At 41.2% G+C, this 15,625-nt stretch overlaps 1 protein-coding gene across 1 annotated transcript; it reads left to right on the plus strand.

Annotated features, from left to right (window-relative positions):
• The first annotated feature begins 1,648 nt into the window (after window positions 1-1,648).
• On the plus strand, window positions 1,649-14,329 carry LOC120026143 (protein-lysine 6-oxidase-like). The gene is made up of 7 exons (XM_038970964.1): window positions 1,649-2,420; window positions 2,609-2,717; window positions 9,047-9,178; window positions 12,688-12,841; window positions 13,037-13,132; window positions 13,372-13,487; window positions 13,668-14,329. The coding sequence occupies exons 1-7, from the start codon at window positions 1,793-1,795 to the stop codon at window positions 13,672-13,674; spliced, it is 1,242 nt and encodes a 413-aa protein (XP_038826892.1). The 5' UTR covers window positions 1,649-1,792; the 3' UTR covers window positions 13,675-14,329.
• Window positions 14,330-15,625: the final 1,296 nt, after the last annotated feature.

A 15,625-nucleotide genomic window follows, 5' to 3' on the forward strand; every position in this document is an offset into this window, starting at 1 on the left:
TGGGTGTGGATATAACATTGCTCCCTTAGTTTCAGGATTCTTAGTGTGCATTGTACTTTGTGTATTTTGATAGTGTACAGCAGTATTGGCTGTGGATTGAGAGATTAGATTGTGTTGTATTCAAATGTTTTTTCATCTGGTACTGCAGTGCAGTCGTGGCTACTGTGGTCAGTCATGTATAAAGATGGCTAGACAGAGAAAAATGAAAACCATTGATTAAGATTTCTCAACCATGTATTATGTCCCTAGGCCTAGTGTTAACAACAGGGAAATGTTTTCAGTGGCATACTGCAAGAGAAGAGTAAAGGTTTAGATTTGTCCAGGACTTTAGGGGTCAACGTGGTCACACTGCAACCAGAGGCCACAATGAAACACTCCCAAGTGAAAGAACACAGAGACCTCAATGTGTTTATTGCATAAAATAACTGTGACATAAAATCATATTGCAAAGCTTGAAAATAAGATAATCACATTGCCAAAGAAGGGCCAAAAAGAAAGAGGGTATTGGAAAAGTATAACTAGAATATTTTGTTCAGTTTAGGTTTATTGACTTGGGAGTGGACGTTCCAATGACATGTAAACCCATCATGCAATCCTGTTTACATTTCAGAGCTCCTCCTATGAGAAAGTTGATGTGCTGAGATTTTGGCACAATGGGTTGTACTTTTGTCAGAGTTCATCCGACAGAGTAAGTGCTATTTGTCATAACATTTGCGTTCCTGTTGATCTGGCTGAGGAACTTGTTATTTTCTTATCACATACTATGAGAAAAAGGCCATCAGAATCTTCCCAACTAATGTCTGACTATAAAATACTGTGTGTGTGTGTGTATGTGTATGTGTGAGTGTGTATGTGTGTGTGTGTGTGTGTGTGTGTATGTATGTATGTATGTATGTATGTATGTATGTGTGTGTGTGTGTGTGTGTGTGTGTGTGTGTGTGTGTGTGTGTGTGTGTGTGTGTGTGTGTGTGTGTGTGTGTGTGTGTGTGCGGTGTTTTCTCCCAGGATATTCTCCTGGGTGGGGTAATTGCAGAAAGGCATTGTGCTTTTACTGTGTTGTGTTTTTCCAAGACATAAGCAGTCATTAGCAAAGTCTACACATCAGTGATTCCACCTTGATTACCCAGATAGGTCTCAATAACATATTATAAGTGTTTGCAAATTTGTAACATACTGTACAAATTGCAATTCGTAATATATCAGGGTGACGTAGGTATTTACTGAGGGACCTGTTGAAATGTGGATTCATTGAGCCACTATGTATCATAGATAAATGTATCTAAATTAAACATTCATATTTCATTTAGAAATGCTGAATAATTGTCATTTTACTCCATGGTTAGTTTTTAGGCTACACATCCTCCCCTCTTTCTAATTACATTAAACCAAGCCTTATGTCAGACAGTTATATAACTTCAGACAGTGCAAGAAAAACCATAACACATGGTTTTCTGTTATCCAACTCTGGAGCAGAGCCATTTGGAGGGTCGGTGTCAAGTAGCCTTTCCGTCTATTTATTACATGAGCACCGGGCTTGTCTAAAAACCGAATTAGAAACGTCAAATGTTCAACTCCTCCTCCCCACTCTTAGCGCATCTGCAAACCTCCGAACAGAACGATGTGAGGTTGCGTGGAGAACATAGCAATACTGGTGCAGGTTTTTCAGGATTTAATTTGGTGTAAATTAGACTTACTTTAATGTACTTTAGTTTCAAAGTACAAATGCTAGACCACAGAAATTAAAATATTTGTAATTATTAGTCATAATCTATTTAGTTGAATTAATTGTATTATGGGCGCGTGTAAATTTGGCATTTTTTATGCGTGTGCGCACGTATGTTTATTCATTTGGATACTGCAAACTGTCCAATCTCAGCAGCATCCACCCGAGACAAGACAAGTAAATAACCAAGTGCCAGGTATACGGCAGACAATACAATGGGCGCACAATGGTAACGTTTTTAGCCTTCTGAGTCACGGCTCAGAATATCGACCACCAAAGCAAAGAGGCGCCAATAAAGAGCAGGAGAGACCTGTCACCATCATTAGAGATGGGGAAGCTAACAAGCCTTCTGACTCCTCAAGACAGTCTCCCTCGTCTACCCACACAGTGTCCAGTGCAGGAGCGCGCCCGCGCTGGCTACCACCTCAAGTTCCAAGGCCCCCGAGGGGACAGGGGCGCCAGCATCAGGATGTCCATCCAAGTGGCCATGCAGAAACCAAGGCAAATGGCACGACGAATGGGACACAGGACAAACTGTCCCCATCGCCGAGAAGAGAAGACGTGATGGCAGGGGATGATCCTTACAACCCATACAAGACCTCAGATTCAGATAATCCTTACTACAATTACTATGACGTGTACGAGAGTCCCAGGCGCAGAGAGAGACCTGGATATGGCACAAGTTACCATCAGAACGGTAAGACTGTGGACTTTTGGACAGCATGTTTGAAGGATTGGAATTTGGAATGCATTTGCTGCAGTGCCAGAATATTTTGTCCAGTAGCCTACATGTAGCTGTAAAAAGATTAAAAAGATACGGTCTGTGTCATAGTTTTTTCTTGATATTACAATAATTTGTGATTAAAACAAATATATCCCCTCTAGGTCTGCCTGATCTTGTGCCAGACGCATACTACATTCAAGCATCCGCATATGTCCAGAGAGTTCCTATGTACAACCTCAGATGTGCAAGCGAAGAGAATTGCTTGTCAAGGTATTATTGGAACAAACTCTATGGGATTTAAAGAGAAGGTTATTGTCCAACAACTTCAAGGTGTGAGTCAGAATGTGTGTGAGTCGTAACACTTGAGTGTTTGCGGTTTTGGTTTACCCTAGAGCAGCATACACATCCCACTGGGCGCTAACTGGTTGAATCAAAGTCAACGTAATTTCAAAGTTGGAAAAATTACCCAATTGTCATACTTGAGTAAAAGTAAAGATACCTTAATTGAAAATGATTCAAGTAAAAGTGTAAAAATATTCGTTTTTTAAGTATCAAAAGTAAATGTAATTGCTCAAATATATTTAAGTGTCAGTATACTTAAGTATAAATGGGCTGTACTGGGCTTGCGTGGTCTGCGGTTGTGAGGCCGGTTGGACGTACTGCCAAATTCTCTAAAACGACGTTGGAGGCAGCTTATGGTAGAGAAATTGGCAACAGCTCTGGTGGACATTCCTGCAGTCAGCATGCCAATTGTACGCTCCCTCAAAACTTGAGACATCTGTGGCATTGTGTTTTCTGACAAAACTGCACATTTTAGAGTGGCCTTTTATTGTCCCCAGCACAAGGTGCCCCTGTGTTATGATCATGCTGTTTAATCAGCTTCTTGATATGCCACACCTGTCAGGTAAATGGATTATCTTGGCAAAGGAGTAATGCTCACTAACAGATGTCAACACATTTGTGCAAAAAAAAAAAGATAAATAAGCTTTTCGTGCATGTGGAAAATTTCTGGGATGTTTTATTTTCATTCATGAAACATGGGACCAACACTTTACATGTTGTGTTTATGTTTTTGTTCAGTGTATATAGGCCTAGGGTTTCAAGCATTTGTTGATTTCAAATTTAATCTTCAAGTTAATCATTAATATGTTGGTTTCATGTCTCCATCTCAACCAAATATCAAAGTTAAAGAATAGTACTAAATCAAATCAAACTTTATTTAAAGTGCATTTAAAGTTTGATTAGATTAAGTCCTATTCTTTAACTTATATTTTTGGTTGAGATGGAGACAAACTGGATATTGAATTGTGTTTGGTTGTCAATGCAACTAAATATCAACATTTGAAGGAGATGTATCGTCTGCTTGGATAGCTCCATATCTGCCACTAATTTATTCTGGCTTCAATTCCAGTTTGTTTACAAATTAATAATTTATGTATCTTGGATTCACGTCTCCATTGCAACCAAAAATCTAAGTGAATAGGACTAACTCAAATGAAATCAAACTTTAAATGTACTTTAAATAAAGTATGATTTGATTTATTCATTTTCTTTAACTGTGATTCTTGGTTGAGATGGAGATGTGAATCCAACATATAAATTATTAATTTGTAGACATACTGGAATTTGTTGACAACCAAACACAATATCACTTCTGCAATACATTAAATAGCCTATTAACTTTTTGACAAGTTCTTGCGACTACAGGGGGTGCTGTTCCGAATTAGCATTTTGTCGTCTCCAAATTAAACTGCCTAGTACTCAATTCTTGCTCGTACAATATGCATATTATTAATTCTATTGGATAGAAAACACTTTCTAGTTTCATACAACGTTGAAATGATGTCTGTGGGTGACCCAGAACTCTTTCTACAGCGAAATCCATGACAGACAGTGAAAGGTCTGAGAGCGAAGCTCTGGTTTCAGATCAGTTTTTAAGGTCTCTGTCTATCCTATGGAACGACACGAACTGCACCCGCCTTCCCCTGGATGTCAGTAACCAATGAGAAGTGGAATGGGCTTTCTGCGTAGCTCTCAGAGGTTATAAAAGGCCAAGGAGTGAGGGTAGCCCCCCTTTCGACTCTGACCATTGCGCAGGAAGGGACCTCCGGATGCCATTTTCACAGGCTCGGTTATCAACTTGAAATGTATCCGTCTGTAATTTAATTCGATATAGGACTTAGAAACATCATAAGGTAGTTAATTTAAACCGTTTTATAGAAATTTATATCCGTTTAGTGCGATTTTGATGCATTTCTATGTGAAGCACCGGGCACATTTCGGGGTCCCGGTCGAACGTTAGCGGGCATTTAGACGGACAAAGGACATCTTTCGACCAAAAGAAGATTAAACCCAAGAAAGAATACATTGCCCAAGAATCTGATGGAAGAACAGCTCAAAGTAAGCAATATTTAATATGATAAATCGTTGTTCTGTCGAAATATTTTAAACGCATATTTCGCCATTTTGTTTGGTATAGCTTCACTTGGCGAACCCTGTATTGAAAAGTAAGGATAATTTTAAAAATGTAAGTCAGCGGTTGCATTAAGAACTAATTTGTCTTTCGATTCCTGTCAACTCTGTATTTTTTAGTCAAGTATATGATTAGCTTTCGATTAAACTAGATCACTCTGAAAGCTGACGTCCCTCATTTTGATGCTTGAGTTGTGACTATTTCCATTGTATAACCACGGTTTTGTATGGCTAAATATGCACATTTTCGAACAAACTGTATATGTATGTTGTAAAATGATGTTACAGGAGTGTCATCGGAAGAATTCTGAGAAGGTTAGTGAAAAAATTAATATATTTTGGCGATGATAACGTTATAGCTCCCTTTGCCTTGAATTCATGCTCTACTAACGTTTGCACATGTGGTATGCTAACTTATCGATTTATTGTGTTTTCGCTGAAAAACGCTTAGAAAATCTGAAATATGGTCTGAAATCACAAGAACTGTGTCTTTCCATTGCTATGCTTTGTCTATTTTTATGAAATGTTTTATGATGAGTAAATTGGTCATACACGTTGCTCTATCTAGTAATTCTAGTCGATTTGTGATGGTCGGTGCAATTGTAAACTGTGATTTCTACCTGAAATATGCACTTTTTTCTAACAACACCTATCCTATACCATAAATATGTTATCAGACTGTCATCTGATGAGTTTTTTTCTTGGTTTGTTGCTATCAATATCTTAGTTTAGCCGAATTGGTGATAGCTAGTGGTGGAGAGAGAAAATGGTGGACAAAGAAAGATGGTGTATTTTGCTAACGTGGTTAGCTAATAGATTTACATATTGTGTCTTCCCTGTAAATCATTTTAAAAAACAGAAATGATGGGTTTATTCACAAGATCTGTATCTTTCATCTGGTGTCTTGGACTTGTGATTTAATGATATTTAGATGCTACTATTTACTTGTGAAGCTATGCTAGCGATGCTAATCAGTGTGGGGGGGGTGGGGGGTGATCCCGGATACGGGGTTGATACTCGTGAAAGGTTAACAAATATGTTGGATTCAAGTCTCCAAGTAAACCAAAAATAAAAGAAAAAGAATAGGATTAAGCCAGTGGCTCAGATTAAACTATCCAAGCATTAGATATCCTTTAAATGTTGGTATTTGGTAGTGTTGTCAACAAGACACAATTCAATAATATTTTTGTAATACAGAAAATAGCCTTAAATTGAGGCTCTTACAAAAACGAATGTAACAGTATTTATTCTACCTTAAAATGAGTAACACATCCATGACCACATTTTGAGGTTAGCCTACTGTAACTATAAATGTCACGGTTTTCTAAAGTAGAACCCAGAAGCAGACCAGGACAAGGAGATTAGGACGAAGGTGAGTATTTTTTAACAAAACGGAGGTAAGTTCAAGGCAAACAAGACGTACAAAACAACAAAACAAACTCTATCAAACTGGAGGCTGATACGCTGGCACAACATACTGTTCATGGCTAACGATCCGGCAGGGAATGGATGTCAGGTCAGAGCTTATGAAGTGGAGGGGTGATGATCAGGACCAGGTGTGCAGATAGCTGATGGGACACAGGTGCGGGTAATCAGAGATCTCCCAACTAGCTACGTCTCCCGGCAACCAGACAGGGTGCGTTCCAGGACACCGGAAAAACACTCCAGGACAGAACACAGGCAAAAACAGACTCAGGAAGCGGGATTCGTGACAATAAATGTCTTATGTAATCATAGAAGGTGTGCATGTTCAAGATAGCATTCAAAGGTTGTAGGTCTGTAGAGATCTTCACAATTTCTGTAATAATCTGTGCATAATCTTGAACAGCATTGATCCCTTGCACTATATAGTTTTAAATTAATCTCAACTGCTATACAGGTCATTTGGTTGTGCTATTAGATGAAGCACAGTGATACCACATTAAAGGGATAGTTCACCCAAATTACAAAATTGCATATTGGTTCCCTTACCCTGTAAGCCAGTGGTCACCAACCAGTCGATCGCGATCCAAGACATTCCTAGTCGATTGCCAAATATTTCTGTAAAAAAAAAACAAAGATAACGCCTTGGGTTCCTGTTTTTTTTGTTGTATTTGTCTCGCGCTCTTGGCGGTAGATGCACCCAATTCAGCTGCCCTGCGCGCCGGGTAGGTGAAGTGATCCAATGTTGAACCATTTCATGTGTCTGAAGGTACAAACTCTGCCTTCTCAGCAGGCCCGGAGAGCAAATCAAGTGCACTATAGGCCTACCGCTGGCCAATCGGATGGCTCAGATTACCATGTCTGTAAAGTAGCAGGCTTAAAGAAAGCTACAGCAAAGTTGTCACTGTTAGATTTCAAATCTTTTAAAACCATGACTAGAGAGAGACTGTCAACGAACATAGCAAATAGCTGCTGTTTTATGAGTGAGTTTAAGTTCTTACTCAGCACTGTCAACACTTTTTATCCAACACTTTTATAGGCTATCAAAATGCGGGTTCTTCCTACTTCCACTCGCACTACCACCAACACTGCAGCTGTAATGAGTAGGAAAGTGTATAGATAGGTTTGCGTTATTATTAGATGAATATTTCACTTTCTCTGTTCATAGGAGTAACACCATGAATTTGTGCATGAGGCAGGAATAATGCGGTGGGACTCGAGTTTCGCCATCAGCTGGAAGATACACTTTTTGGTCAGTGTCAGCAAAGGAAAGGGAGAGCGGAGGGACGTTGAGGGGCGGACTCGAGTCTCCTATTCTCTCCCTCTGCTGAGACTGACCATCAGATGCAGGCATCATCAGCCCAGTAAATATTAAAATGTACGCTCACACAGCTGTGCCTCACAAGTAATACAACAACTGATCTATTACCAATGTGATCATATAGCCTTCCTCAAATTTGAAATGTAATTTTAAAAAATTGTGTGAACTACAACGCATTGGCAGGGCATTTCAAGCAAAGCCAATATGCAGTGATAATATATTGGGCCTATAGCGTACTGCACAAACCTCATTGCTATAGAACTGTTTTAAATAGGTTAATGTTTCATAGGCTTACGTTTTTTAAGTTATGTAAAATAAAAATCTTAGCATTATATCTCAGCTTGCATTTTGACTCAGAAACTGATCTTGACTTGGTGACCACTGTATGACAGCAATCATTATGAAAGTAATTCATGCTTTGGTTTAGTTTCCCTGGCACTCTTTCCACATGCTAACATTTTAGCATTTGTTGCACAAATCCCATTCAAGTCATGGGACCGATATAACAGTGCCAGGGACAATAAACCAAAGCATGAATTGCTGTAATAGCTTGTCCTTGGACTGCTTACAGGGATAGGAAACCAATGTGTCATTTTGTAATTTGGGTGAACTGTCCCTTTAAGTTGTTGTAATAACTGACATTGTATTACCATTTTACTTTGTTGTGCTTTTAAATGGTTGAAAGTGCAGTGATAGCACATTTAAATGACAACTAAACCAAAAATCAAACGTTGTTTTTCTATTGGAATTTGGTTGTGCTTTTAGATGGTTGAAAGCATTGTGATAACACATTGGGAATTCAGCAAACTTCTGTTTGTATTTTTGAGTGGGTGAATAAAGGTTGAAATCTCATTGATCAACATCTCAATGAAATATTACCCAAATGTCCATGTTGAAATGACATGGTGTGCCCAGTGGGATGCATTTTGTGGATAAAAAGAATCCTGCCACCAGTTGGGTGGAGTGGTAGAATTCAACAAATAATTTAAACGCTCTGCAGTTTACGTGGAAAAATCATCACTAGCCAGACTGTAAACTCATTATCAAAACTAACCCAAACAGCCATATCCTTTTTGAAAGGAACCACTCCCCCCTCTTCAATCAATCAATCAATTTTATTTTATATAGCCCTTCGTACATCAGCTAATATCTCGAAGTGCTGTACAGAAACCCAGCCTAAAACCCCAAACAGCTAGTAATGCAGGTGTAGAAGCACGTCTTCCAAACCTTTCCCAGAAATGTAAGATCATACACTTTCTTAAAAAGGAGGTAGAGTGTATATGGCTTATAAATACACTCGATCCCATTCTGTGTCCAAAGTGTATTCAGATCTGTATTCAGTTCTGTATTCAAGTGTATTGTTGATGTTCCTTTGGGGGGGCAGTTCGGCTTACAGCGCCAGAGACTATGACACCCGGATGCTGCTGAGGTTCCCACAACGTGTGAAGAACCAAGGGACGGCTGACTTCCTGCCAAGCAGACCGCGCTACTCCTGGGAATGGCACAGTTGTCACCAGTGAGTCTCTCTCAATGTCTGTTTGTCTATATGCCTTTCCACCTCGCTCTGGAAATGTGTGTTTCTCTGTCTCCGTCTCTGTCTGCCAGTTACACCAACACTCTGTTTTCTTTCACTCTTTCTTATTTCTTCTCTCTCACACACAGAGTGGATTAATGTCCATATTTTTATCATCAACATACTGGTCTCATCAGACAGATTTGTCTGGCAATATGTAGCAATGCAAAAGTCTATGTCAATGTTTTTGACTCCAATTTCCACTTCAAAATATTTGACTCCAACCCATAACTTCTGCTGCATATGAGGAATGTGATGCTGGATGTGTAGCCAGAACCTTCAGAGGGAAAAGTCTCTAACCTTGTCATAATGAATACATTCAAAAGTATCTTGATTCCAGAGAAGTCTGCATTTCACATTACCTCAGCTCATAGCTATACTCTGAAGTAAGTCACATACTGTACCAACATCAAGTATGGGGTACATATTGACCTACATCCTGCAGCTTGTTTTTGTACAACTGATATTGTAGGTCTCAGCCTCATTGACTGGACCTGTACCTGAAACCGTATAAAATGCACTAAGACTGCACTCAGTCAGCTGTATAAGGAAATAAGCAAACAGGAAACCACTCACCCAGAGGCGGCGCTCCTAGTGGCCGGAGACTTTAATGCAGGGAAACTTAAATCAGTTCTAGCAAATTTCTATCAACATGTTAAATGTGCAACCAGAGGGAAAAAAATTCTAGATCACCTGTACTCCACACACAGAGACGCGTACAAAGCTCTCCCTCGCCCTCCATTTGGTAAATCCGACCACAACTCTATCCTCCTGATTCCTGCTTACAAGCAAAAAGTAAAGCAGGAAGCACCAGTGACTCGGTTTCTAAAAAAGTGGTCAGATGAAGCAGATGCTAAACTACAGGACTGTTCTGCTATCACAGACTGGAACATGTTCCGGGATTCTTCCGATGGCATTGAGGAGTACATCACATCAGTCACTGCCTTTATCAATAAGTGCATCGAGGATGTCGTCCCCACAGTGACTGTACACTGTGACTGTACATACCCCAACCAGAAGCCATGGATTACAGTCAACATTCGCACTGAGCTAAAGGGTAGAGCTGCCGCTTTCAAGGTGCGGGACTCTAACCCGGAAGCTTACAAGAAATCCTACTATGCCCTGCGACGAACCATCAAACAGGCAAAGCGTCAATACAGGGCTAAGATTGAATCATACTACACCGGCTCCGATGCTCATCTTATGTGGCAGGGCTTGAAAACTATTACTGACTACAAAGGGAAGCACAGCCGCGAGCTGCCCAGTGACACGAGCCTACCAGATGAGCTAAATCACTTCTATGCTAGGCAAGCAACACTGAGGCATGCATGAGAGGATCAGCTGTTCCAGACAACTGTGTGATCACGCTCTTCGTAGCCGTCGTGAGTAAGACCTTTAAACAGGTCAACATTCACAAGGCTGCGGGGCCAGACGGATTACCAGAACGTGTGCTAAGGGCATGTGCTGACCAACTGGCAGGTGTCTTCACTGACATTTTTAACATGTCCCTGATTGAGTCTGTAATACCAACATGTTTCAAGCAGACCACCATAGTCCCTGTGCCCAAGAGCACAAAGGCAACCTGCCTAAATGACTACAGACCCGTAGCACTCACGTCCGTAGCCATGAAGTGCTTTGAAAGGCTGGTAATGGCTCACATCAACACCATTATCCCAGAAACCCTAGACCCACTCCAATTTGCATACCGCCCAAACAGATCCACAGATGATGCTATCTCTATTGCACTCCACACTGCCCTTCCCTCCTGGACAAAAGGAACACTTATGTGAGAATGCTATTTATTGACTAGAGTTCAGCGTTCAACACCATAGTAGCCTCAAAGCTCATTACTAAGCTAAGGATCCTGGGACTAAACACCTCCCAATGCAACTGGATCCTGAACTTCCTGACGGGCCGCCCCCAGGTGGTAAGGGTAGGTAGCAACACATCTGCCACACTGATCCTCAACACTGGAGCCCCCCAGGGGTGCGTGCTCAGTCCCCTCCTGTACTCCCTGTTCACCCACGACTGCATGGCCAGGCACGACTCCAACACCATCATTAAGTTTGCAGACGACACAACAGTGGTAGGCCTGATCACCGACAACAACGAGACAGCCTATAGGGAGGAGGTCAGAGACCTGACCGGGTGGTGCCAGAATAACAACCTATCCCTCAACGTAACCAAGACTAAGGAGATGATCGTGGACTACAGGAAAAGGAGGACCGAGCACGCCCCCATTCTTATCGACGGGGCTGTAGTGGAGCAGGTTGAGAGCTTCAAGTTCCTTGGTGTCCACATCACCAACAAACTAGAATGGTCCAAACACACCAAGACAGTCATGAAGCGGGCACGACAAAGCCTTTTCCCCCTCAGGAAACTAAAAATATTTGGCATGGGTCCTGAGATCCTCAAAAGGTTATACAGCTGCAACATCGAGAGCATCATCCTGACTGGTTGCATCACTGCCTGGTACGGCATTTGCTCGGCCTCCGACCGCAAGCCACTACAGAGTGTAGTGCGTACGGCCCACTACATCACTGGGGCTAAGCTGCCTGCCATTCAGGACCTCTACACCAGGCGGTGTCAGCGGAAGGCCCTAAAAATTGTCAAAAACCCCCGCCCCCATCATAGACTGTTGTTTCTACTACCGCATGGCAAGCGGTACCGGAGTGCCAAGTCTAGGACAAAAAGGCTTCTCAACAGTTTTTACCCCCAAGCCATAAGACTCCTGAACAGGTAATCAAATGGCTACCTGGACTATTTGCATTGTGTGCCCCCCCAACCCCTCTTTTACGCTGCTGCTACTCTCTGTTTATCATATATACATATTCACTTTAACTATACATTCATGTACGTACTACCTCAATTGGCCCGACCAACTAGTGCTCCTGCACATTGGCTTACCGGGCTATCTGCATTGTGTCCCGCACCCACCACCCACCACCCGCCAACCCCTCTTTAACGCACCCACCACCCGCCAACCCCTCTTTAACGCTACTGCTACTCTCTGTTCATCATATATGCATAGTCACTTTAACCATATCTACATGTACATACTATCTCAATCAGCCTAACTAACCGGTGTCTGTATGTAGCCTCGCTATTTTTATAGTCTCGCTACTGTATATAGCCTCGCTACTGTTATTTTTCACTGTCTTCTTACTGTTGTTTTCATTTCTTTACTTACCTATTGTTCACCTAATACCTTTTTTGCACTATTGTTAGGATCCTTTAAGTAAGCATTTCACTGTAAGGTCTACACCTGTTGTATTCGACGCACGTGACAAATAAACTTTGATTTGATTTGATGTATTTCTCTGCATTGGAACAACATTTTTTTCTCACTTTTCTACCTACATGTTTGATTGAATGCCAGCCAAAGTGATGACAAAGTGATTGAATCAGTTATTTAAACACTGATCAAACTCCATTGTCCTGCTTCTCTCCAGGCATTACCACAGCATGGATGAGTTCAGCCACTATGACCTGCTGGATTCCGGTGGGAGGAGTGTGGCTGAGGGACACAAGGCCAGCTTCTGCCTGGAGGACAGCTCCTGTGACTACGGCTACTACAGACGCTTTGCCTGCACCTCACACACCCAGGTTACCGACACAACACGTGTTGCTTTATGTCATGTTGACCAATCGAATCAAAGGGATATCCAACTTTTACTATTTTTCTGTAGCTTGTATTGCTGTTCAGTACCAGGCTATGATATCCAGCAGAGATGCTTACTTACAGTTGAATACTCTGTCTGTAATGGCATGAGAGGGCTGCTTACTGTTGTCTAATCATAGGGCCTGAGTCCAGGATGTTATGATACCTATAACGCAGACATCGACTGCCAGTGGATCGATATTACAGATGTGAAACCTGGGAACTACGTCCTGAAGGTTTGTCACAAAAACAGATGACATTATTGGCACTTTGGTGCTGAACAACGTGTCCCAAGGTATTCAAACACCAGCTCTGAGAAGCAAAAAGGCTGATTTGAAATGCCTTGACTGTGTTCGGAATCAATGTTTATCCTTCCCCTGTTGCGACTCTGTTGCAACTGTTTTAGACCACATTTTCATTGTCTTTATGAAATATGAAACATTTGTACTCTCACCCCTTTCTTTCTGTGTTTTAGATCAGTGTGAACCCCAGCTATCAGGTTCCAGAGTCTGACTACAGCAACAACATTGTGCGCTGTGAGGTTCGCTATACTGGCAACTACGCCTATGTGTCAGGATGTCACGTCTCACAGTGAGTCTTGAAACTCCTCATCTCATTCTACAAACTATTGTGCATGTTTTTTAGTGCAGGAGTCAGGAGTAGGCGTAGGTCTGGGAAACGGGCCCATGATGCTTCAACACGTGATTAATCATAACTCACATTACAAGATATATTATGCTGTGACGAAATGCTTTCTTCTTTTCTTCTCAGATATTAAGAGGGGGAAGTCATTCTCCAAACCACTGAGAAGCATTTCTGTAAAAACTCCATGACAGCCAAGAAAAAGTCTTGAACAAAATGTGGGCACACATGGCTAACTGAAAATGTGTAAGAATGGTTACACTCTTGTCAAGTTGGCCTTCGTTTTTCAGGTGAACGTAAACCAAAACTCAGAGGTTCATGTTATGCCTAAGTTAAACATGTTTTTCTAAAGCCATTTTATAAGTGCAATAAACTATTAATTGAATTTATAGGTTTCAAATTGAAAGTATACTACATTACAATAGTTTAGACAGGTTTTAAATGGTGTAAATCAAATAAATGGAATTTCAGACGTTCAAAGCTCAGTGAGAGCGAAAAATTGCTTGTTTTTACATATCAATTACACAATATTCAGCACCACATTGTATGGAATCCATCTTCATTAAGAGCACAGAATGTACCGCATAGTAAGATGCTGATTTTTCAACCATGCCATTTCCCTCATCATTTTATGTGTTTTATGTCAAACATATCATCAAACATCTCATCCCTTTCACCCTGTTATTGTTAATATTATTATTTACATGTGCTTGCTACAGGTAGCTTGAACAGTTGAAGTCGGAAGTTTACATAGATTTTAGCCAAGTACATTTAAACTCAGTTTTTCACAATTCCTGACATTTAATCCTAGTAAAAATTCCCTGTTTTAGGTCAGTTAGGATCACCACTTTATTTTAAGAATATGAAATGTCAGTATAATAGTAGAGAGAATGATTTGTTTCAGCTTTTATTTATTTCATCACATTCCCAGTGGGTCAGAAGTTTACATACACTCAATTAGTATTTAGTAGCATTGCCTTTAAATTGTTTAACTTGGGTCAAACACTTTGGGTAGCCTTCCGCAAGCTTCCCACAATAAGTTGGGTGAATTTTGGCCCATTCCTCCTGACAGAGCTGGTGTAACAGAGTCAGGTTTGTATGCCCCCTTGCTTGCACACGCTTTTTCAGTTCTGCCCACAATTTTCTTTAGGATTGAGGTCAGGGCTTTGTGATGGCCACTCCAATACCTTGACTTTGCCACAACTTTGGAAGTATGCTTGGGGTCATTGTCCATTTGGAAGACCCATTTGCAACCAAGCTTCAACTTCCTGACTGATGTCTTGAGATGTTGCTTCAATATATCCACATAATTCTCCTTCCTCATGATGCCATCTATTTTGTGAAGTGCACCAGTCCCTCTCTCAGCAAAGCACCCCCACAACATGATGCTGCCACCCCCGTGCTTCACGGTTGGGATGGTGTTCTTCGGCTTGCAAGCCTGCCCCTTTTTCCTCAAAACATATCGATGGTCATTATGGCCAAACAGTTATATTTTAGATTCATCAGACCAGAGGACATTTCTCCAAAAAGTATGATCTTTGTCCCCATGTGCAGTTGCAAACCGTAGTCTGGCTTTTTTATGGCGGTTTTGGAGCAGTGGTTTCTTCCTTGCTGAGCGGCCTTTCAGGTTATGTCGATATAGGACTTGTTTTACTGTGGATATAGATACTTTTGTACCTGTTTCCTCAAGCATCTTCACAAGGTCCTTTGCTGTTGTTCTGGGATTGATTTGCACTTTTCGCACCAAAGTACGTTCATCTCTAGGAGACAGAACGCATCTCCTCCCTGAGCGGTATGATGGCTGCGTGGTCCCATGGTGTTTATACTTGCGTACTACTGTTTGTACAGATGAACGTGGTACCTTCAGGTGTTTGGAAATTGCTCCCAAGGATGAACCAGACTTGTGGAGGTATACACATTTGTTTTCTGAGGTCTTGGATGATTTCTTTTTATTTTCCCATGATGTCAAGCAAAGAGGCAGTGAGTTTGAAGGTAGGCCTTGAAATACATCCACAGGTACACCTCCAATTGACTCAAATGATGTCAATTAGCCTATCAGAAGCTTCTAAAGCCATGACATCATTTTC

The sequence above is a fragment of the Salvelinus namaycush genome, chromosome 31 (assembly GCF_016432855.1).
Source record: "Salvelinus namaycush isolate Seneca chromosome 31, SaNama_1.0, whole genome shotgun sequence".
Classification (NCBI taxonomy): domain Eukaryota; kingdom Metazoa; phylum Chordata; class Actinopteri; order Salmoniformes; family Salmonidae; genus Salvelinus; species Salvelinus namaycush.